Source organism: Tenrec ecaudatus, chromosome 9, assembly GCF_050624435.1.
Source record: "Tenrec ecaudatus isolate mTenEca1 chromosome 9, mTenEca1.hap1, whole genome shotgun sequence".
Taxonomy (NCBI): Eukaryota; Metazoa; Chordata; class Mammalia; order Afrosoricida; family Tenrecidae; genus Tenrec; species Tenrec ecaudatus.
This window is the reverse complement of record NC_134538.1, coordinates 10,612,391-10,637,136: the sequence shown is the minus strand read 5'-3', so window position 1 is coordinate 10,637,136 and position 24,746 is coordinate 10,612,391. Positions and strand designations below refer to the sequence as shown.

The window sequence follows — 24,746 nt, the reverse complement described above, 5'->3', positions numbered from 1 at the left end:
CTCACCACACTTGTTCGATCTGTATGCTGAGCAAATCATCAGAATACCGATATAACATGAAGAAGAATGTGGCATCACGTTTGGAGGAAGGCTTATTATGTACAACCTGCAGTATGTAGATTACACAAACCTAGGTATAGCCTGAAGTGCAGATTACAACTCAATGTAAAGAAGACCAAAGTACTCACAACTGGGCCAATAAGTAGCATCACGATCAATAGAGAAAAGGCTGAAGTCGCTAAGACTTTTGCCTTGCTTGGGTCCACAATCAATGCTCATGGAAGCAGCAGTTGAGAGATCAAGGATGTTGCTTTGAGGACTAAAGTCTGCCCGATCCAAGCCTTAGTATTCCCCACTTCATCATATTCATACAAAAGCCGGGCACTGAATAAAGGAGACTGGAGGAGAATCGCTGGATTTGAATTGCGGTGCTGGAGAAGACTATTCGAAGGCCCATGGACTTCTGAAAGGACAAACCGCTCTGTCTTGGAAGAAGTTGTCGGAGTGCTTCTTAGAGGCAAGGATGGTAAGACTACGTCTTGCATGCTTGGGACTTACTGTCAGGAGAGACCAATGCCTGGAGATGGAGGTCAGGTTTGACGAAGTGGACGAGAAGCCAAGAGAGGAAGGCCCTCAACAAGATGGACTTCCAGAGTGGCTGCATCAATAAACTCAGGCACAGGAACAATCATGACGATGCCACAGGATCAGGTAGAGTTTTGTTATGCTGTGCAAAGGGTAGCTATAGGTTGTAGTTGACTTGATTGTACCTGACAACAACAGTGACCTTCTCGTTGGATGCTCTTTTTTGTCGGAGGACAACGTTCTGTCATGGCAGTGAACCCTAAAGGGTGGGGTGTCCTCTTCCACAAAGAACTCATATAAACCATCTAAACTCTAAAGAAGAAGTCATCCTGATTCATAAGCTTTGGTTCATAAAACTTGAGAATTTTCCTAGTCGGCGTGTGAAGTATTAGGATGGTGACGGCACAGTCAGTGGTTCAAACCTACCTGCCGCACCATGGGAGAAAGATGAGGCTGTCTGCTCCCATAAAAACTCACAGTCTCCGAAACCCAAGGAGGAAATTCGACTCTGATTCTAGGATTGCTAGGAGTCAGAGTCAACCTGGTGGCAGTGAGTTGGTAGGGAGGTCAACAGCGTTTCATCAATCTGTGAGAACTCCTTTTTAAAATAAAACACAGCACATGCTTGCTGCTGCTGTTCCAACTCACGTTGGGCCCCGTGTGCAGAGGAAGGAGAACTGCTCCTTGAACTGTTTTCAAGGTTGCGAGCTTTGGATCAGAAATCTTCTGAGACACCTCAAGGGGTGGTCCAACCATGCGTTTCTGGCTAACATGCAAGCACTGAAATATCTGTATCCTCAGAGACCCCCGTCAAAAAAGTGGTCCATACGCTATATTACCTGGAAGGTACCAATGTCAATTCATGAAGAAGAAAAAAGTTGCTTCTGCATGGCCACTAGTCTGAAAAAAAGAGGCTGATTCCCCTTATCAAATACTATACTTATTTTTTTCTACTAATGACCATCTAAGAACAATAAATAAGACTGTGTAATCTACACATGTTGCTTTGAATGAGAAAAACCATCTGGTAGTCATTTAATTATAAGGCCATTTGTGTCATGTAACCATTGTCTTTGAATTCACTTCTACCCTGCGGTACTTTGATGTCGGATATTTAAAGTGATCCTTTCTACCGTTTCTGTTCTCACAATTCTCCTGTATCTCACTGTCATGCACCCTACCTACTCACAGGTTTTAGGGCAGTGGAAGTCCATTAAGCTAGTGGCATCTCATTTGGTGTTTCGCTTTTTAAAAACGTTCATTCCAGAAGGTTTGTCTAAAAGCGTAATGACAACAAAAGCAGCTGATTTGAGAGATTCTCCCAGGAGAAGAAAAAAGGACAGATGTACAGAGACAGATAGCGGGAAGTGCTGCCAGCAACAGCTGGGGAAGTGACAGGCTCTGAAGTGGGTGACCAACCCCGGAGTGCAGGCACCAACCTAAAGCAACAGCAGTTGTACTTGATTTATGTTTGACTTCCTAGGGTACCTTTCATCTGCAGATGGGAACGCTAACCGTGGCTTACACAGAATGAAGGGCCCTCAATAGGTGCGCTTCTTAAAAACCTTGTAATCATTCCTTACATTCCACTCTCAACCTCATTTAAAGACAAGCAAACAGAAAACAACCCTTAAAAACAGATTTTAAGATCACAAACACGCTATTGTGGCAAACCATATATGAAATGAATCTGCCATTTTTATAGCTCTAAATATACAACTCAGTATGCTTAAAATATACTCGCCGTAATCACACTCCGGGTGTTCTGCAAACATCACCACTATCCCCTTCCACCGTGTTTTCATCCCCCGGAACAGAAATTCAGACCTTATTTCTTATTCCCCCCAGGCTCTGGTAAAAGCTAACCCACTTTAGTCTCTGCCTATTTGTCGATTCCAGATGTTTCCTATAAGTAGGACGGGACATCTTTCTAAAAATTATTAGATGATCATTATGTTGGTTAGGCTAGAATGCGAAGACATCAAATAGCATTAGATTAACCCAGAGGACGCTGCGTGGTGGTGCACAAAGGCTCCTTTGTATGTTCTTTCTTGGGCAGACTCACCTTGTCATCTTCATCCTCCTCTTCATCTATGTCGGTGCTCTCCTGAAAGGAAAACCGGAGGTCTGTAAATACAACGTCGACTGAAACTTCCAAATGCAAACTAAATTCACTCACACCCTGAAAGGTTTTCTCCAACATTTAAGACAAAGTACTTCTAAAATTCATTACAAACCTCTTGAAAAATAAGACTTTTAAGTTCGGGGACACGACTGTAAACAACATGGATAATCTGCATAAAAGTGTTAACTATAAATACAGCTATTAGGCAAGTGTCCTTGAAGGCACGGTGCTTTCAGAAGGCATTGCTGAGTTATACTTTCTGTAAACCGTCTTATTCTTCCCCTGACAAATGAACCAACTGCTACGTTAGGGTGGGAATGCCATACTCTGTTTGTGCTAGGCTCATTGGGATAACGGCTGTGCCTTCCCTTTGGGGCCATTACTGAGACAGGAGACAGTAGAAAATGTAGTCGTCTGAATACGATCAAGCTCAAGTGTAGGATGCAGGTTTCTATACAGGGTTGCTGCTGTTTCCCTTGAGCCGCTGGAGACAGCGTGGGAGGCAGGTGAGGGAAGAAAACCCAAGGCTCTGATCTGAACTTATGGCGTCTGACTTTCATTCAGCTACTGGGGACTGGCTGCGCTACTAATAGGTGTACTTGGATTCGCTTCGCAATCTTGGCTAGTTAACAGGCAACTTTTAATCATATCACTGCCATGTTTAAAACTTAATATGTGTTGATACCAGATCAAATGCATTCGCTAGCTGGAATTAGAGAACCAGCGTCTTGTGTTCTGGTTAACTGGTTACATGTCATTTGTTCACATAGCAAAAAGAATTGTCAGTAGCCTGTTAATGAAAAGGGCGTAATTCAGAAGTATCTAGAGAATAAATTTGTTGTACCCTATGACACCATGGAGCAGTTATTAAGAAACTTCTCCCAGTCTGGTAGAACCTTACCGCCCAAAATTCTCATGAGCCTCAACCAGCAGTTTCTTTGACACGCACGGATCCTCTGAAGAACAAATCTACTCACCGATGGCAGCGAGCATGCTTCCTGAAAGCACACGAGGCTCTCGGACATGACTAAGACCCTTCTCTTTGGCCTAGGAATGGTGGAAACCCCAGCTTAAGTGATTCAATTTGCCACTCAAAATGCAAAAGGACATATTTCACCATTTACTTTAAAAACATAAGCGGTCTCAGGTCTCTAGTGAACAGACCTCAGCTCACTTTAGAGAATCAGCTCCATTCATAATGAGGACACGTGTTTATGTATTCTGACTAGTAATCAAGAACATAGTTTTAGTAGTCTGTTGAATATCTAAACATATTTAGCTCATTTTACCTAAGAACAGTTTGCTTTAACATAGTCAACAGCAAAAAAAAAAAAAAGAGAGAGAGAGAGAGAGTCAAGTGGGTACACAGACTGAATATTCCTACAAAGACTCGGTGCAGGAGAAAATCGAGCCATCAACAAGAACTTTCCTTCAAGACAAAATTCTAGATATTACGCAGTGGGTTTTGGGGGGTGGGGTGGGGATTTGGTGGTGGTTGTGTGGATATAAGTTCTTCAAACTCTGCCAGGAGTCATCACCTTTCAGAAGTTCTACACAATATTTGACATATTTATATTGCTCTATCTGTAAGGCAGACAACGGTATAAAAACTTAAATTCTGAGCACATGATTTGTAGAATGCTATGGCTGACAGTGCAAAGCCAAAACCCACGGACAGAGTCTCCAAACGGATTAAGTCATCATTGAATTCCTTAGTCTACTGCCTAAGGGCATGCGTAGTCTTACTCCAGACTGAGTGCATCAGAATGTAGATTACTGCAGAGGTACTTAGGGTAAAATGTGACATATTTCCATTTGATTTTTTTCATTTAACCCATTTTCAACTGTTTTCCTTTTTATTACACTCTACTATTTGGGGGGTGGAGGTTCTTCTATGTTTTATTCCACTGTAGTTGATTGATTGATTGCTTTTTTACTGGAATGATTTTCTCTGTCTGAAACTTAGGATAGGTAAATATATAGACATCAAGAGTTTCCCAGGATTCTGACAAGGGAGGATGGGGAAACAGGGAAAAATAATGAAAACAAGAATGAAGAAAATATTCTAAAATTGATTAGGGTGATTGATGCACAAATCTTTAATATACTTAAACATTGAATTTACGATACGATTATGGCATGTCAATAAAACTGCTTAAAAAAAGACAGCAGCCATTCTGTGTTAAAATTACTGCTTTCCATGCAGGAGACTAAGTTTCAATTTCTGCCATTGCACTTCATGCACAGTCACTACCTGTCTGTGAGGGAAAACCTGGGTGTGGTAGCAGGGCTGAACAGGTTGGATATTTCAGTGGAATACCCAAACTGAGAGAAACTAGGAAGAAGAGTCTGCCAATCTGCTTCTGCAGATCAGTTTGTGAAAAGTTAGCGCCCACAACCAACGTGCAGCCCACCACGAGGAGATCTGTACAGAAAGCTTCCAGCAGTGGTTGCGTCTCCTGTGGCGGTGGGTGCCACGAGGAGTCAATGACATCTCAAAATAACAGAAACAACAACACACTGTATGTGTCGACTCTGACAAATCAGCAGTTATTTTGTTTTAATCAAGACACACAGGAATGCGGCGGTGGACAATGCTGCTCTAGGAATCCTCCACTGTACACATCAAATTCAGGGGTTACCGACAATGGCTCTGATAGACCATCGGTACGTCTTCCAGGACCCGGACATACTCCAATTCAGGAAACCTGGCAGCTAAAGGGACAATTTCCCTTTTTAATAATATTACCGAAGTTACAGTTATCCATTAACAGGTGTGAGCCACAAACAAAAACATCTGAGTTGTCTGGAGTCAATTTTGACGGGTGGACCATTCTAAATTATGGTTGTGATGCGATAGAAGATGTGACCCTGCATAGAAAATCTGTTGTTCACCTCTTTGTAAAGTCAGTCACCCACTGGAAGATAATAATCCCTAACTCATATGTATCTGGTATATGTCTTGATTATGCACCATGAGAAAAGGCAAAGGGTGTAGACTGTGGTATACAACATGGTGCATAATAATTTCCTAAAAAATTCATAAAATGAAATAAAAGTAGAATTTGCACTCATATTAAAATATGCTTGATAAATTTTGGTTGAGAGTTACTAGAAAAATTGGAAGGTGTGAAATATTTCAGATTCAACTTGGACATAAGTAATATAGAGTGAAAATGGAATTTAAAAAATAAATAGGACGTAACATCAAGAGCCAAAACCAAACCAAACTCACTGCCATCAAGTCAGTGCTGACTCATAGCAACCCCCTGTGGGTTGCAGATACTATAACTCTTTACAGGAATCGAAAACCCAGTTTTTCTCCTGAGGAGCTGTTGGTGGTTTCGAACTGTCTGCCATAGGGATCGCAGACCAGTGCATAACCACTACACCACCATGGCTCTGCCACGTCTTAGAGAGTGAACCCTAATTTTCAGTGCAGATTTTGGTCAGTCATAATGTACCACTGTTGGTTCACCACCAGTGACTGACGTACCACACAGCAACTACTTGTTAGCAGGTGACAACATGCACAAGGGGGGAGCAGGGCAGGTACAGGAAGGTGAGTCAGAAACACGTTTCTGCGATCAGTGACTAGGTACAGCAAATTGTGTTAGTAATACACCAATGTCAGTGCTAGTCTTCAAAATGAAGGTCCGATAAAAAGCGTGTCCCTCAATGTTATCTGCTGGGCTAGTTAACTTCAAAGCAGATGTCAGTTCTGAAGATTTTCTTGACTGTTTTTGGGGATCCTCAAGGGTTAATCTTGACAACTTTTCCTCAGAGGGCAAGGACAATTACAGAAACTTATGAGGAAGAAGTAAAAAATGAAAGACTACCCTAGTGAGAAAAGAGTTAATAAAGTTAATTTGAGGAGGCTTTTATTCCATGATCGTGCACCCACTAATTCTTCAAGGATTATCCCCCATTTATTCCATAGTCCTGGTCTTTCTGATTCAGACTTTTGTTTTGTTCTCCAAACTCAAAGAACATTTCAGAGGAGCCTGATTTGGGTCCCTGGAGGACACCTGAGCTGCCACTTGACACAGTGTCAATTAAAGAAACATTTCAGGAAGAGTTTGAGAGTGGGAAGAATGACTGCCTTCATCTGTACCCCTAGAGCAGCGGTTCTCAACCTGTGGGTCATGACCCCTTTGAGGGTAAAACGATCCTTTCACAGGGTAAAACGATCCTTTCACAGGGGTTGCCCAATTCATAACAGTACCAAAATTATAGTTATGATGTAGCAATTAAAATAATTTTAGGGTTGGGGGGCTCACCACACGAGGCACTGTATTGATGGGTCACAGCATTAAGAAGGATGAGAACCACTGAACTAGAGGGAGGATATGTCGAGAAAGAATAGCCTCACGATTTGATTTTTTTTAATAAAAGTGTCTATGATTTTGTAGCAACTATGTTGTTTTACTTACACTAGTCTGAGAACTGTTGGTGATTGTTGCACCACTTTTCTGTACACCCAAAACTGCTCTAAGAAAAACCAGAGTCTACTTTTAAAAATGAAAAAGAAAAGTGCACTTATGATGTGTATTGATTTGATTTATCAGTCCCAATTATAGCTTACATTTAGTATGAAAGACTTTTTGATTGAAAGATGATTCATAAATGTTGACCACCCTGCTCTAGGGTGGTGGTGATGGAGAGAGGCCAGTGGATCAGAGATGTGCACAGTTTCCAGAGAGCAGACAGTCTTAGCTGGGGATCTGGCACTCCACAAGCCTCCACCTCTAAAGGGAATGGAGACTAGGATTGACTCATGACTGAAACAGAGTGGAGGAGCTTCAGCAATTCTATGCTCCCATCATCGAAGGAAGTCTCCAGATGACCACCGGGAAATGGACCAGTGACTCAGCTCTCCGATCAAATGGGCTCGGGGTAGGATTTGGTTAGTACTGTATTTGCTGCCCTCACATGGTTCGGTGCATTGCATGTCCCATCCAATCAGAATCCCGGTTTACCTGGCTGTCCTGGACGCTGCTGACCTTCCCTTTCGCTGGGCTGATGTAATTGTATACAAAGAGCAGCAGCAGTGCCAGGGGGATCATGTACAGTTCAAAGTTCCAGACAGTGACCAGGAACACCTGGTTGGGAGACAAATAAAAGAGTGTGAGGAGGAGAGGAACTCTGCGCGTCTACTTCTTTGATGAGCGATCAAACAAGACGATCGCTACAGTGCTTTAGGAAACTCCACCCTGGATCCAGAGAGCATGGCCAATACCCAGAGTTCTGGAGGGCAGGGCTGTGGCGTGGATGGTCTCAGAGAAGAGAGGATTCTTTCCAAACCTTGGAAGACAAAGTCAAATTTCCTGGTTTTTTTAAAAAAAATTGCTTACCTGCAGTTAACCCTTCTTTTTCTCCAACTAGAAACCTGTGTCCCCAATAGGTTAAAAAGTGTGTGCGCTTTCACACAGAGAGAAAGTGAGAGATTCATACACTTTTAGGGCTGGTAGCAGAGAAGTCAGGGATCCAGTGACATAGTCGCATTCTAAGGCACAGAGATACAGAACCCTCACACCTGGGCAGCTATCATTCCTAATCAAAGTTTTTCTCCTGGGTTTAGTGTTTTAGAATATAAGCAAAGCATTATGAAAAATGCCAAGGTCCAAAGAAGGAGGTCACCTGTAAGAATTTTCCAGGTGGTGAGATTGACTTGACCAGGACAGGGCATCTTTTTAAAACTTGCTGCCAGCAAATTCTCTTAAAAAAGCTCAATATTTTTTTAGTGTGAAACTACATGGCCATATGAAAACAGTCAAGTCAAAAAGCCTATATTGGACGTGCTGAGTCGTCCATGTCTGCTGCGCGCTCCCGCAGCAGGGAGACAGAAAGTTTGAGTGCTCCCTGGTACCTATACTGTGACGTTGCCAAGGAGCCAGCGTGAAAAGACACACACCCTGCTTCCAGGAAACACACTAATTAGTAGGAGAAATAAGAAAAGCACGCATATTAACTGGGTTTTCATCATTCACTTCTGCCTAGGGAGTGAACTCTTGAGCAAATTACTTCAAAACCTGAGCCTCAGTTTGTTTTTTTTGAACTCAAAGTACTCTGGAAGATGAAATAAGTTAATTTGTCATTACGAGCTGTCAGTTCATACATGCTCCAAACAGCCATTCTTGTGCACATCAACATAGAAGAGGCAAATGAAAGCGTTCTGGAAATGAAATCTTCTTCCAAAGCCATTTCAACTCCGTTTTCCCTAAAATTTCGAAAATATATATATTTGCTAGATATCATCTATTTCTTGCTTATCTGGGGGTTGCTATTGTAAATGGAGTCCCAGGGAGACACAGTAGTTAAGTCCTTGCTAACTACCCTAAGGTGATCAGTTCAGTTGGGAATCCACTCAGAGAAGCCTGGCGATTTGCTTTGGGAAGCACACAGTCCTGAAAACTCAATGGAGCCATTCAGCTCTGCACACATCCTGGGGCCCATGAGTTAGACTCGCCTGACAAGCAGCAGTGAGGGCAACACTAACAAGTGTAAACTGAGTCATTGTGTCTACTGTAGAAGAGGACTTCAAAATATTCAATAAAAAGTTCATCTTTTACTTCCATTTTCCCATGGACTTTCTGAAGTCTCCGTGTGTGTGTAATATCCCCAAATTGGTCATTGTTTGCATATGAACGGTAATGATTTTGTAAATTAATATTTTTAATTAGCAACCTTATTGAATTTTCTCTTTTCATAGAGCTTTTCATTTCATTCTTTGGGGGTTTCTAAAATATGGTCATACAATCTGCAAATAAGTAGCCTCTCTGGCCTCCTCTTTTCTAATATTGATTATTCAATTTTTATCTTATATCATTTCATTGCCTACTGCTATCAAGCCTATGTTAAATAAACGGGTGGTTTGGAAACCAATGTCTAACGTTCAAGTTTAATACAAATGCTTCCAGTGACCGTACTCCATCGCTCTGCCTTTCAGTCTGAGGTTGACTCTTGGCATGTGCGCTCTGAGTGATGTGGCTTTAAGAATATACACAAAACATATCCCACTGAATAGAGCCACTTTTGACCCCTAAACTAGAAAGTTCACAATCCCTTTATTATTACCTATAATTACTGAAATATGTCTTACAATACTTTTTTGTATCTGCTCCAAAATAAAAATGAGTTCAGACAATAATATTCCCAGAACCTTAAATAAGGTTCATTTCACTATTACCCCCATTGAAAGCTCTCTTCATTCCCATTTCTCTTTCCATTAGGCAATCATGTCTTGAACTTGGTATTAATCCTTCCTACTTGAATAAACGCTTGTCTAGAAAATCACTAGGTAATACTAGAAATGATGACACCAAAATGTTCATTTTCTTTCTGGAAATAGATCACCATCAGTATTATGTCTTGAAGATCTATGGATGATGTATATATCAAATATATACATTTTACTTGCTATATGGTTTATGATGGTTACATCAGAAATATTGCTATAAACACAGAAAGCCTTTATTAAAAATAGCAAAATGTGAAGTCATTATTTCATATTATTCATCGATACATCAACTTGGGGAGAATAGACATTCATTCCGATACTGATCTTCTGAGTCATAAAGACTATCTATAAAACAGGAGCCCTGACGGTGTAGTGGGCTAAGCCTTGGCAGGGGTTCAAACCTACAATGGTTCCTCAGGAGAGGCATGAGGCTGTCCCCTCCTGTGATGATTTACAGTCTAGGATACCTGACGTAGTCCACTCGGTAGTCCAAATGGACTTGATGCCAACTGGTTTTGTTTGGGTGGGTTGCACGTGAAGGGCTTCTTATATATATTTCAAAATAGTCCGGTAGTTTACCACAAGGATTTTACACATCCTTCATTATTTTTATTCCTAAACAATTTACAATGGAACCATTTTTTAAAAGAATTATATATTTTAATTAGTTACTGCTGGGTGTAAAAGACACTAATTTTGGTATGTTGTCCTCATTCTTTCTAAGAGTTCTGCTTAGTTGTTGGAAATTGTAACTCTTGTAGGTCTCATGTAAAAAGTCCTACACTCGGCAAATCATGAGTCATCCTGTTGTCTCCAATCCACATGTTCGCTATGGTTTCTTTTCATGTGAAATCTATACAGACTCTTCTTTTTTATGAACAGGGATAGAGTTTTTCAATCCTTTTGAATCAATTCAGATGAGGTTACTGAGGATTTCTATTAATCTACTAATTAATCATACTTCAAAAAATCTTTTATTTACTGTGTCCTAATATATCTTTTCTAATAAATATCTTTCTGACTCCCTTTTAAACATTTAAAAAATAACTAACAAAAGAGACGAGAAAAAAAAAAGCTCCACTCATTTCTCCAGTCGATAAAGCTAGAGGTTTTGGTAACTGTTCTAGCTTTCTCTCCCTGTTGCTCACCGTTCCTTTTGGATCAAGTGTTTCAGAAGTATTCTAAATGGCTGCTGTTTCAAAATGTCTATCTACTGGATACATGGGATTTTATTGTTCCTATTAAATGGAAAATATCAAAAAGGAGAAAGAGAGGGAGAATATTAAGGAAAAATAGGAAATAGCATATATTTATTTTAGGGTATTTACCCCAAACACTTTATAGAAAATTTATTTGCCCATGCTAAGCCTTCTTATGATGATTGGCATGTCTGAGTCCAGTGTTACAGCTGCAGTGTCCAAGGGTCTCATTGAGCGTTCCTCGACTTGTCCTTGGCCCCTCTTGACTGTATTTCATAAACCAACACCCACCCATGAAACGCTATGATCCTAAACATGCTGCACCGTGCCAGACATCAAGGTACCCAAAACAATACAAAACAAACAAGCAAACAAGCCATCAGGGATTTAGAGCTTGACTAGTAACCCCCAAACTAGAGGCTAGAAGCCACCCAGTAGGCTAGCTGGAAGGCAAAAAGAAACCCGGGAACCTGCTCCCATAACGATGATAGCACAACCCCCTGATAGAGTGGGGCTACTCTGTCACACGGTGTAGCAGTTACGGGTTAAACAGAATGCAATAGCATGTAACAACAAGCACACTGCACCACTTGCATACCTCAAGGTACAAAATAGTGCTTGGAATGTTGTGCTTCCTAACACACTCCTTCCTCATAACGAAAGCTCTTTCCTCATCTGCTTAGGCATCGCCTCCTCTCTGGAAGCAGTCTCCCCTTTTCCTCTAGGACAGGACACTGTGTCCTAGCTCCACCCTTTGCGACTATAATACTTTATAAGCAAGTCCGTTATTGTTTTGATCTTATTTGGTAAACACTATGAGCCAGCATGAATTTTGGGCACATTGTGTGAAAAACAAACAAAACCTGGCCCTAGGGGCTATTATTACATTGTAGGTGGGGATGTGGAGATGAGAGATCAGATAGACCGGGGGTTGTGGGGGCCGGAAAAATGAGTCCACTGTTTATGTCAGATGATCAAAACTGTCATAAATAAGCAGGGATGAAAGGACGGCACGCCAGGTAGTGGGCTGGGCTCGCAATGCCTCTGAGAAATAAGATGACCAGGCTGTCGGTGAGCAAAGCTGGAGGAGGGGTGGATATGTGTGCGGACAGTTTTTCCAGTGAGAAGGGAAAGAGCCAACACAAAGAATCGAAAAGTGTTTATACCTGCTGGGGTCAAGAAGTAGCCAGGACTCCCCATGGATGAGCAAGATGCCAAAAAGGAGGTGAGGACAATACTGGAGCCAATCCTGGAAAGTCCGATGGGGGCTATCAGGTCCTGGCTTCAATTCTAACTGAGGTGGGTGCGGAACTGTTGGAAGATTCCAAGAAGAAGAGCAATAGGATCTAACTCACATTCTAGAAGGATCTCTGGCTGAATACTGAGAACATACCGTAAGAAAAACAAAGTCAGAAGACCCGCTTTTACTTTAAAAGCAGTTGCGTTGATTCAGGTTGGAGTGACCTATAGCTTAGGACCCGTGGGGTGTTGATGGAATTAATGCAGAGGGGACTTATTTTTACTTTATTTAGAAATTAGAACCAGTGAAATAAAGAGAGGATTAAAAAGAAAATCCTCAAAATTACCCCCAAAGTATGGGGCTTGAAAAGCTCAAAGAATGGATATTTCTGGAGAATAGAAATTCTCCAGAAAGAGCTGGTTTGTGAAGGGGAGACTGTAGGGCCTGTGAGATGTTATGAAGTTAAGCCCTCTGGAATTCAGGGGAGAGGCGAGGGCTGGTGACATAGACTTAGGAATGGTCAGTTTCTAGGCAGGATTTGAAAGTATCAGACTAGATAAATTTAGCAAGGAAATAACAGTAGAAAGAAATGGCCAGGTGACCCCCAGGGAAGTTCAAATTGGAGGTTTAAAAATGCTTACATGGAACCAGAAAAGAAGACTGAGTAGCAGTCAGGGAGAGATGGATACACTAGAAGACTACCGTATCCTGGAAAGCAAATAGATACACTACTGTAAAGAGGGAGATATCAACACATTGCTAAGCAAGTTGAGCACGGAGAATGAGTCGCTGGTGAGTTGATGAAAGCCATTTCAATGGAGCAAGATCCAGAGTTCAAGAGGGATCTAGGAGAAAATAAATGTAAATAGTGATAATGCTTTCAAAGAGTTTGTTATGAAGATGAGCAGATATCTGGAGTGGTTATTGAAAGGGAATGTGAAGATAATTTTTGCAAGAGGGGAAAAGTGATGATGTAAGAAGGAAAATTTATAGCAGTGCCCTTGAGTTGGTGGAGGGGTCGGAACCCAGGGCAAACAGAAGAGGATGGATGGCTTTAGGTAAGAAAAAGCCCATTGATCCATGACCACAGGAGGGGAGAAGTACAGGATGTGGGCGCAGATGTTGGTAAGGGGATAATCCAGGGGACAGGTTGGTAGAACGGTGGAGGTGAGTGCTTGTCTTTTTCAAGGTCATTGCCTCAAGTGAGGCTGGAGAAAGTATCAGCGTTTGCAGCAAAAGAAAACGTATAGATGAGAGGGAAGAAAAATGGAATATAGAATTATAATACATTCTCCAAAGACGCAACATGTCTTTTCCATAGCCCTGTTCATCTAGGGCGATGGTTCTCAACCTGGGGGTCTCGACCCCTTTAGAAGTCGAATGACCCTTTCACAGGGGTCGCCCGATTCCTAACAGCAGCAAAATGACAGTTATGAAGTAGCAATGAAAATAATTTTATGGTTGGGGGTCACCACCACACGAGGAACTGTATGAAAGGTTCACGGCTTTAGGAAGGTTGAGAAGCACTGATGTAGGTTTTAATAATTGAATGCAATGAGGATAAGATTGTCTTAAAGACGAGCTGGATTGCTGGTGAGGAGCCACATAAAGGAAGGGAGCTTAAAGAATATATTAATCAATAGTTTTAAAGCAGTTGAAAAGAAAACAAAATAACTGTAAAGCAATTCCAAAGACAGGATTCAGAATGTCGACCGAGGCAGAGAATTGAGTCAAGGGCTCACTCACTGCGGTTGAGTCAATTCTGACTCACAGAGCCATGGATAAGAAAAGAAAAGGGAACAGATAAAGATAAGGTACAAAGAGAAGGGGTACCACATTTTTTATAGGTGTCTGGGTGGAGAGAATGAAAGAATTGGGGAATAGTAATATATGGACAGTAAATTGCCTGAGAATTTTCTAGAACGGTTGAAAGTTATCAATCCCTAGATACAGTAACTCCTTCAGAAAATCTTATTAGGATGAATTTAGAGAAGTATAAATACCTACACACCCAAAAGAAATGGGGAAAACTTAAAGAGAGCTAGCGAGAAGGGAAAACTCAGCTGCAAAGGAAAACAAAATCTGATGGTGAATGCTTACAAGCAAAAGGAGAGTAGAATGACATAATGGATAGAGGGGCATTTTTAAAAGTTCTTGGAAAATAGGTTGAAAGATAATGGAATTTTCCACAAGCTTTTTGAAGTGCCCTGCATAGCCAATCTTTTAGTTTAAAATATATCAAACAAACTGTTTTTAAATTAGTGAAATCAAGTTATTTTTTAAAAGAATGCATGGCAGGAGAGAGATTATAACCAAAATACACCCATTGTATTAAATGAACATTGTCACATTTTTTTTAATTTCTGGGATAATTTTAAGCTACTGATGATTATTTCATTGATTTAGGGCTAATCAAGTTATTTTATTTTTGTCATATCTCACTTTGGGTGTGTTGCTCTAGAATCTTTATGCATTTCATATATGCTTCATATTTTAAGAATAAATTTAATTATACTTTTGTATTTAATCTTGGCTTCAATTAAATGACTTATCACTTTAATTCTTGATAGTATTTACTCATGACTTTGTTCTTTGTACATTGGAAATACTCAGATGATAACAACTACTTTTATTAGTCTTTCCAAAATGTCCACTTTTAAGTTTACTGTTCGTTTTTATTTTATACTTGTATTCTACTTCATTAATTTTTGCTTTCATTTTTATCACCTGCTGACTCCTTCTTAATGTGGCTTCATTATGTTTTCCTTCTTCTAATGTGTTAAGTTTGACAATTACTTTTACAGCCTGAGTTTTAATTAATGTTGTCATTGTTTTGTTCTGTTTCTGAGGAATAGAGAAGTCGATTGTAACTTTGATAAGGAAAAGAGAAAAGTCAAGAACAGCCAAGGAAATCTCAAAAATGAACAATGAGTAGCAGGAACTATTGAAACACAATAGGAGCTCAGAGGACACACCTATCCACACAGAGAAACTTGAGGAACTTGCTGATGAAGATCAGAGATTGCATTCTTCAGTAGGGATTACAACTCAAGGTCAAGAAGACCAAAATCCTCAGAAGCAGACCAATAGCTAACGCCACAATAAATGGAGAAAAGGTAAAAAAATGTTTAGGATTTTGTCTTGCTTAGATCTACAACCAGTGCTCATGGAAACAGCAGCCAAGAGATTAAAAAAAAATGTGTTATACTGAGTAGATCTGTCCCACAAGACATCTTCATAATATTGAAAAGCAAGGATGTTACTTTGAGAACTAAGGTACGCCTGACCCAAGCCTTGGTATTTTCCAACATGTCATATGCATGTGAAAGATGGATAAGACATTGAATACAGAAGCCCAGAGATGAATCGATGCATTTGAATTGCGGTCCTGGGGAAGAATATAGTAAATACCATGGGCTATGGAAAGGACAAACAAATTTGTCTTGGAAGAAGTACAGCTGGAATGCTCCTTAGAGGCAAAGGTGGAAAGAGTTCATCTTTCGTACTTGGGACATGCCAAGAGAGATCAGTCCCTGGAGAGGGACCTCATGCCTGGTAAAGTGGGTGGGCAGGAAAAAGAGGAATGCCCTCAACAAGATTGATTGACGCAGTGGCTGTAGCAATGGGAGGGAACACAGGAGCCACTGAGGATGGCACAGGGCTGCGCACTGTTTCATTCTCGTATACACTGGGTTGCTATGAGTCACAACCAACTGAATGGCACCTAACAGCAGCAATGACACCAATAGGTTGAAAAGGTAAATCAGAAATTTGGAAAAGATAATTCCGTTACAAAGAATTATCTAGATTACAAAACACTCCCCCAAATTAATAAACAGTAGAAGAACGGGAAAATGAAATTAGGCAAATGGAGAACAAATAGTAGGAGTCAAAAGGGTACAGACCATATGAGCCTCATTAGTAAGGGGGAAATGCAAATTAAAAGCTCACAGAGGTACCATTTCACACACCAGATCAGCAAGCTTAAGAAGCTAGATAATATCAAAAGTTCCTAAGATGCAGGACAACAATAACTTTTTTTAAGGATGGTTATTCAATCATCTGGGAAATGTTTCACATGAGCAAGTTAAGTGGAATGTACAGATCACATAACCTAGCAATTCTATTCCCATGAACAAGCCCTGGGGTAGTATACTCCAACATGTAGCACAATTGAGCTATGCTTGGAGGTTTTATTTTAATGAGGACACCCAGCCTTCGAGTTTCTGATTCAGCAGCATCTTAGTGGAGCCCAAGAAAGTGCAATTTCTGCAAGCTTCCCAGAAGCTGCTCCTGGTTTGGCAACACATTTTGGAAACCACTGCCTAAATGCCGTGCCTATTCACCAAATGTGATGAATTACAAAGTTTACAAGAATAGTTTCAGAATAGCAACACACACACACACAAAGCAGAAAAAAAAAAAACCTAGAAAACCAAACAAAATAAATAGAAAATTGAAAAATTTTAACCTGCATTTCAGCGCAAACATCCATCAAGAGCTGCATGGACAAATAAAATTGGTTACTTCCGAACATAAATAGTACACAGCAGTGAAGAGGAACCATATGGAAGAATGTTAAAAACTGTATTGAAGTGATTTTGCAAGTCACAGAGCAAGACATGAATATTGCCAGATTCCTTTCATAAATCCTTCAACACAAGGAGAGCTGAACTCTATTTTCTCAGAGCTAGATCAACCCAAATGGCCAACATCTGCATCCTGCACCAAATTCAGTGTCATGATTCTTTTGGGTATGGAATGGAGGAAGAAGATTCATTCACAAACAAGCCCTGAAGGATCTTGGAAAGTGGTGGAAATTTTGTATGCTTAAGGTATATGGTAGAGACACAGTGACTGATTTTCTCCTTATCCTTTAAGCTGTACATAGACATAGTTTATTTAAAAAAAAACAACACAGGTGTTGGCCAGTCCAATGTGGAGCCCAGGTACCCTATGTGTTCACAGTAGAACTGTGCTCCCATTTGGGTTTTTAATGACTGGGTTTTTTTCCAGAAGAAATCACCAGGTCTTCCTTCTGGGCCATTCTGGGAGTATTCCTAAGCAGTCACCACCATTGGTTAAACCACTGCGAGGAAGTACAAAGTACTGAATCTGAGGAAGACCAAGATGGGGAAAACAAACAAACAAACAAAGAACTCATCCTGAAAACGTCAACACAATATTGTGTATAGAAGCTGAGATACTGAGCAGATTTCCCACTTCGGTTTCCTCTTTGCTCTGCAGAAGGGGCGGGGTGGGTGTGGGGGCAGTGGTGGAGGTAGGAAGCCAGTCGGAAGTAGCTCAGAGAAGAATCCATGATTTGCCTTTTTCATTTCCTCCCAATGGTCCCATGTTTGTAAATCGAAATTTCAGGCAAAATACAGATGCAGGGGCGTGGCTGTGCTTTTCCCTCTGAGTTGCCCCTCTCCCCTGCATTATGGAGTCTCATCATTGCAGAGGGGGCACCTTGTAACAGCCCTGGACACATGCAATACTCTCTGGGTCTGGAGAGAACAAAATATGCCCTTTAATTGCAGAGTGATACTCTTCAGCCCTTCGCCATCCTTCTTCCCCACTGTGGCTTCTGCATTAAACTTTGAAGTTAACTAAGTGACTGTATGCATAAGGTAAAAGCACCCAGTTTTACAGAGGTCCAGAGGGAAACTGGGCGAGAACATGGGTTCATTAAAGTGGAGGTGGCTGAGCAAGGATGGTAGCCCAGTCACGCTAACATGTAGACCACGCCTTTCCTATTTTCCCTCTCTCCCCTACTAACTCCTGTGATCAATGACCTCGGGGCCACATTGGAACTCCATTCGTTGCCCTCTTGCCAAGTGACAGGGGTCACACAGGCCTCCCCAGTCCATCCTTCCTTACCTATTCCAAATTAACAACCGTTCTGCCCACGGCACTCCACATGGATGCTGGGTTTGAGAATTCCTTGCAAGGGCCACATGGAGCTGAGACAATGTTCATGGTTACGGGGGGCTATCTGGGAAATTAATAGGCTAGCACAAGTCAGGACCAGCAAACAGTCAAGATTCAGTTATTGATCTCCTCAACCAGTAGTCAAGTAAGTGTCTCTCTGGTTCTCAGAATCTCAGCAAAGTGCTCCCTTGGTCTTCGTCCATGGGCTAGGAAGCCAGCCCACTGGTCACTCTGTTGCACAGTTCCATAGCTAGGAGAAGGTATGCCATGGTCGCAGTGCTGCTCCTTTGAACCTCTGCAAGTTTCTGGTACATCTTGTCTCTGTGGCCCAGCCACATTGGACCGTGGTCTTGAATGCGCTCTGCCGTCTCTCTGAGTCCCAGACGATTTAACGCACCAGGGAATGACTGCGATGGAGATGATGGAGATGTACTTTGTCTTTCAGCCAACGATACCCCCAAGGAAAGCAAAGTACTGCATCTCAAGTCACATCCTTTGCTAAGGCAGTTTTAAAGATGTTCCCAAGGAAAAGTTTGCATCTTGCTTCACGGTCTCTGCTAACTCAAAACTCTCTGTCCTACAGCTGACTCAGAGCAACCTACAGCCAGGGCAGAACTGGGGGTTTGAGAGACTATAACTCTTTACGGGAGTAGAAAACCCCATCTTTCTCCTGTTGAGTGGCTTTGGGCTTCCAACTGCAGACCATCTGGAACCACTACACTGAATGCAGAACCACTACACCCGCAGGCCTTACTATTGCAGCCTCAGGTGTAGAATCCAGCGTTCGAATCCATCACAGAAGGGGTTGGGTCTAGGAGGGCTATATTAACTGACCACAACTCCACGGCCAGAGCCCTCTTTTTTTTCAATCAAATGTGCAGTCCACTTGCCTACACTCAAAATATGGTCCAGGGGGCTTGGTAGGCACACCGAATCTTGGCCCTAACCCAGACCTACTGAACCAGAATCAGCATTTCGACAATTCGCTGGCTGATTCAATGACATGTAAATGTTTGTGAAGCACTGCGCTGCATTATTTCTTAGAAGCAAACAAAGCGTCTCCCCAATTTGATCTGGGCTTTTCCTAGCAGCCAGCCCTCTGAGCAACCACAACTTCCCGTCTACTGAAATCCATACTCCACATCTACGTAACCTCCTTTACAGTCACAAAAGCAAACTGACAGATCGGGCACACCATAACTTATTTGTACATTTTTGCCTTCCATGAAATGTTATAGAGCATCCAAACACTTTAATGGGTTGTGCAGGTCCCATTATTTAACATTATGTTTTACAAACTTATCTGAGAATGAGATGCAATCCTTTCCGAGTATCTCAGTGTGGAACACCACTCATCTCACCACCAAGGGTTACACAAGCAAATGTTCACAGTGGTAAACCCAGTGATGGAAAGAAGTGCACAAAGAACCATGGAGAGTTTTCAGGAAATGATGGGGACAGCTGTTAGTCTGGGTACTTTAGAGAAACAAATGCACAGAAACTCATGTACAAGAGTTTTATACAAAGGTTAAGTGCGCATCAAGAAAACATCCCAACCCAGTGCTACCCAAGCCCACAAGTTCAGCAATAACCAATTAACCCATATGTCCAACACCAATCCACCCAGTCCTCCTCCATCTTGCAAAACAGACACAATGATGCCGACTGCAGGAGGAAAGCCAAGTCAGTGAACATGTAAGCATCTGAGCATTGGCAGGGGTCTCCACATGGCTGCTCTAGCACCCAGGGCTGCATCGGGGTAGGTCCATGTGGCTTCTCCTCAGGGATGTCTTGCAGGAAGTGAGCCTTGCCAGCTGAAGCAGGGAACTGGCTAAGGCAGCTGCACCCTGGTCCAACCATCACAAAACAAGAGACGCAGGAAGTAGAAAGGCGAGGCTCATCGAGCCATCTATCCCTCCACCCTTCACTTAACCCCACTTGTGTTTATCGGCCAGGTTGGCACAATAAACGAACGACCTCAGTCTCACATACATTAAACATGCTATCAGGGAGACTCTCTCCACGGGCATCATGCTGAGTCAAGTGAAGGGTTAACTGAAAATAAAGGAATATCCTGAGTGAGAGACTTTGACACAGTGGCCTCCCCAATAGGCTGACGAAGAGCAACAATTTTGTGTTTACTGGCCAGGTTGGTACAATCAACTAACTAACTTAGGGGGCCAAGGGGTGCTCAAGGGATCGGTCAATTCATTCCCCAAGCAGTTCTAGATTACTGTTGTCATGCAAAAATTAAATCTGACATTATCCAGTCTCCTTTCTCTTTTCTTTCCAAATAGGGAAACATTTCCCATTCAGTAATTCATACACATCATGTTGATGTCATCCTACTCCTCCCATTTCCTGTTTCCATTCCTCCATCTCTCTGAACCCTCCTTGCTCTTTGAACTTCATCCTTGGACAAATCAACCATTGGACCTTAAATGGTTAATTGTTCTAGGGAATGCATACTTCTCAGGTGTTCTGGTTCTCCTTATAGACTTGCTTATCATTTGGACTGGTATTGGTCATTAAAAACTCTACAGAGCAGAGTACTCTGAGCACATGTTTTTTTTCTTTAATAAACCAGGTATGTATAGTTTAAAGGAGAAGGAGAAAATTAGCACTGTGTGTCTACCATTATGTTAGAGAGGGTTCTTTAAAGAAACAAAACCAGAATGCTAATAATTTTTATATATTTAGATAGATAGATAACATAAGAAACAAACAATTAAATTATAAAGCAGTACAAATGGCTCAGTGCAACTTACTCCCGTGAGACACTTGTGAGACACTGGCAGTCTTTCAAGTCTTGAGGGCTGCCGGGTAGTCCTCTGTAGAGCAATTCAGGCTATCCAGGCACAGGAAGCAAACAGCAAGGCAGGTCACCAACAATCAGCCAGATGACAGGGTCCGACAGTCCCCAGCTCAAGAGATGTAAATGCCAATGGTGTGACGAAGCTGGTCTTGAAGGGATCTCAAATTACAGTGACACATTCATGGGTTAGGTGTCCCATAGGTAGTGTAGCTTGTAAATTGACGCACAGAACAAGCAAGGCAGCTCACACTGGTCCGATAATCAAACAGCAAGAGACAAAAGACGTGAGGCTCACCGAGCCATTTATCTCTCCGCCCATCAATTAATCCCACATGTGTTCATTAGCCACGTTGGCACAATAAATGTTAACTGTCTCAACCACCTAGCTTACTAATACAAAATTTCCATCATTTCCCAAGTCCCTTCTGGATGTGTTTGAGAGGATCTGCTTCTTCCATCCCACACCCACCTTTTCTTTCGCTATTGTAAATGATATCATTTTTCCTGATTATCTTTTCAGAGTTTGCTGTCAATGCAGGGGAATATTACTGATTTTTTTCTCCATATGGTTCTTTTTGTTTTCCTTGGTTAGTCTCTCAATCCATGGAAAATACTTACATATCATTCTTTTGAACTCTTTGTTGGCTAGTTCCAATGGAATTTCTTCTTCAGGGAAGTTTCCTGGCTCTCGTATATTTGTCACTATTCTGAACCACTCTATCTTTTTTCTTCACATGAACTGAGGTTTTCTGTTGACTCTGAGACATAATGGTGTTGTTTTTATATTTAATTCTTGCTTGTATGTTGCTGTGTGTAGAAACCTGAGTAGAGTCCATATCTGGCTTATTTGGCTACACAGGGAGGAGATTCCAACTTCACACCAAGGCCAATAGCCACAAAGTGGGGATCAGCTGTGTCTCCACCCTCCATCCTTCTCTTACCATGCTCTGACACCAACTGTTCCTTCCATGGCACTCCACTTCTCTGCGGGGTTTGATAAGATTCTACAAGGGCCACAAAGAACTCATGGATGATATTTACAGTTATGGGGTTCATGAAGGCAGCCTATTTGAGTGGAATAGGAAGTTAATTGGCTGCATGAGCCAGGATCAGAGAGCACTACAGCTACAGTTATTGGTTGGCTGCAGCACCTCTTCTTGGCCAGTAGGGGCACGTCTTTCTGGTCTGCAGCCTCTCAGCAGCATAGTCCTTTTGCCTTGTTCGGTGGGCTGGACAGAGCACCCCTTGCTCTGCCTCACAATCTCAGGATCTCTGTGCTGCAGGCTCTGGTGTCGCTGTGACTTCGGGCAGGTACTGCACGTGTGTTCCACTGGGGGCTCTTCTTCCTTGATGCCTCTAGGACTCCCCTCTTCCTGTTTCTGAGAGCCTGATTTTTATGGCCAATGGAATGGCAAAACTGACCACCCCCAAGTGAAGACCCTCGACACCTTATTTGCATCCCAATCATTTCTTGGGAGTTGTAGAGAAATGGATAGAAGAGGCATATTAAGACATTCCCCTTCACCAGAGGGAGTTTTGTCCGGGTTTGAAAAAAAACATGTTTTGATACCTTTGACTGAGTCGGGTAGATGTGCACTTTGCTAGCTAGGTTGACAGGACCTAGGGGCTCACTATCTGTCTCCTAATGCGTGTGATAGGAGATGGGGCTAGACTCACAGTTCCCCGCTATTCATGGAGAGTAGCTGGGGGGGGGGGGGCGCGGAGCTTTTGCTGGCCACCATCTATCATGGATCAATGGGGCAGGAGTAAGCAGTGGCTCTTGTCCAGTGGGTGGGAATGCAGGAGGTGTGGGAACGGCTGGGGAATGTGGGCGTGGTTAGTTTGGGGTCACCAGTTACTAGGCACTCATGAGCAGAGCCGATTATCAGAGTACTGCCATCCCATCATTGCAACACGATTGCCAAATTCAAAATGGTTGTGTGGTGCTAATCCAGCTGACCACTGGCCATTCTTTCTCAATGTCCACTCTTTTCATACAGTTTCCTATGCAGTTAGTATCCAATCCACTTATTTATCTTTCCTTTGAAGATCACATTCTAGGGTTATCATTCTTATCAACTTCATTTGGTTTCTAGAACAAAATAGTCTGAGCAGCTTGTAGGCAAAGTCTGTTATCTTGAAAGAAGTTCCAAGTATTATTTTTTAAGTGTACTATTGGAAGAATTATTGCTATGCAATAAGAACAATTGTATTCCTGTGCTAGTGGTTATCATTAGAGAGACATACAGGCTGAAGATATGTTAGCTGGGGAGTGGGCTTATGTCCACAAACTGATACATATTGGAAAAAGGATCATCATTTATGTATATTTAGCTGTGGTGCAAATTATTCATGAATGTGGAAGAATATACTATAGGGTACCCTCCCCCAAACAGAATTTTTTATTCAAAGCTATGTATTAAAATTTTTTTTGAACAAAAACAACCTTCAAAGTACTCTCCATTACATTTACCATATATACTTGAGTCTAAGTAGACCCAAATATCAGCCGAGGCACCTAATTTTACCACAAAACTGCATTTAAAATGTTGCTGAAATACTCAGCTTAGACATGAGTATATACAATAATATTTTTGTCAAATCTGAGATTCCATGCTTGGAAACAAACTCAACTGTGTGGTTGGCTGACAGCACCTCCCTCGTTCCCCCCCCCCCCCAAATCCCTTCTTTTACATTGTCAAATTGCTGTCCTTTCATGTCCCTCTGCATTCATGGGAAACAAAACAAGTCATACTAAGCAAGGTCAGGCGAATAAGATGCACGAGGCGAGAGGGGCATGCTGTTTTGTTGCCACAAACTGGTGCACTGAGATGGCTGTGTGAGCAGGTGCATTATCGTGGTAGTTAAACCAGTCTCCCATCTGTCAGAAATCAGGCCTTTTGTGGTCTCACACTGTTATGTAATCTTTTCAGAACCTCTAAATAGAAAGCTCGATTAACAGCCTGATCTGGGATTTACCGAAGAGAATACATCACTTAATTTCTTGACTGATGCTTCCATGAGCATTGATTGTGGAACCAAGCAAGATGAAATCCTTGACAACTTCAATCTTTTCTCTGTCTATCATATCACTGATTGGTCCAGTTGTGAGGATTTTGGTCTTCTTTACATGGAGTTGTCATCCACACCGAAGGCTGCAGTCCTTGACCTCCATCAGCAAGTGCTGCGAGTCTTCCTCGCTTTCACTGAGCAAGGTTGTGTGATCTGCGTAAGCCTTCCCCCCACCCGGAAGCCAAGTTATTCTTTATATAGTCCTTTGCTCAGCATACAGATTTAATAAGTATGCAGAAAGGTGACAACCCTCATCCACCCCTTATCTTATTTTAAACCAGGCACCATTCCCTTGCTCTGTTTTAATGACTGCCTCCCAGTCCCTGTACAGATTCCAGTATGTTCCATAGTTCCCATTCTTGTCAACGCTATCCAAAGTTGGTTATGATCCACAGAGAAACAGGACTAGAGATAGAATTAGGGTCGTGCATCAGTTAACGTTGAGAGCGAGATTGTCCTGGATTATCTTGGTATGTCCTGTGTAACCACAAAAGTCCTAAAAAGTAGAAGGAAGATGTAAAGAGATCTACAGAAAGGTG

General features: G+C 41.9%; 1 protein-coding gene across 1 annotated transcript in view; it reads right to left on the bottom strand.

Annotated features, from left to right (window-relative positions):
- MCTP2 (multiple C2 and transmembrane domain containing 2) overlaps positions 1-24,746 on the bottom strand; it is a 287,776-nt gene that overhangs the window by 48,577 nt on the left and 214,453 nt on the right. Inside the window, exons 18-19 of the mRNA XM_075557885.1 lie at positions 7,690-7,812; positions 2,651-2,692 (exon numbers count right to left, since the gene is read on the bottom strand). Of these exons, the coding sequence (XP_075414000.1) occupies positions 2,651-2,692; positions 7,690-7,812 (165 nt within the window). The remainder of the gene's footprint in view (positions 1-2,650; positions 2,693-7,689; positions 7,813-24,746) is intronic.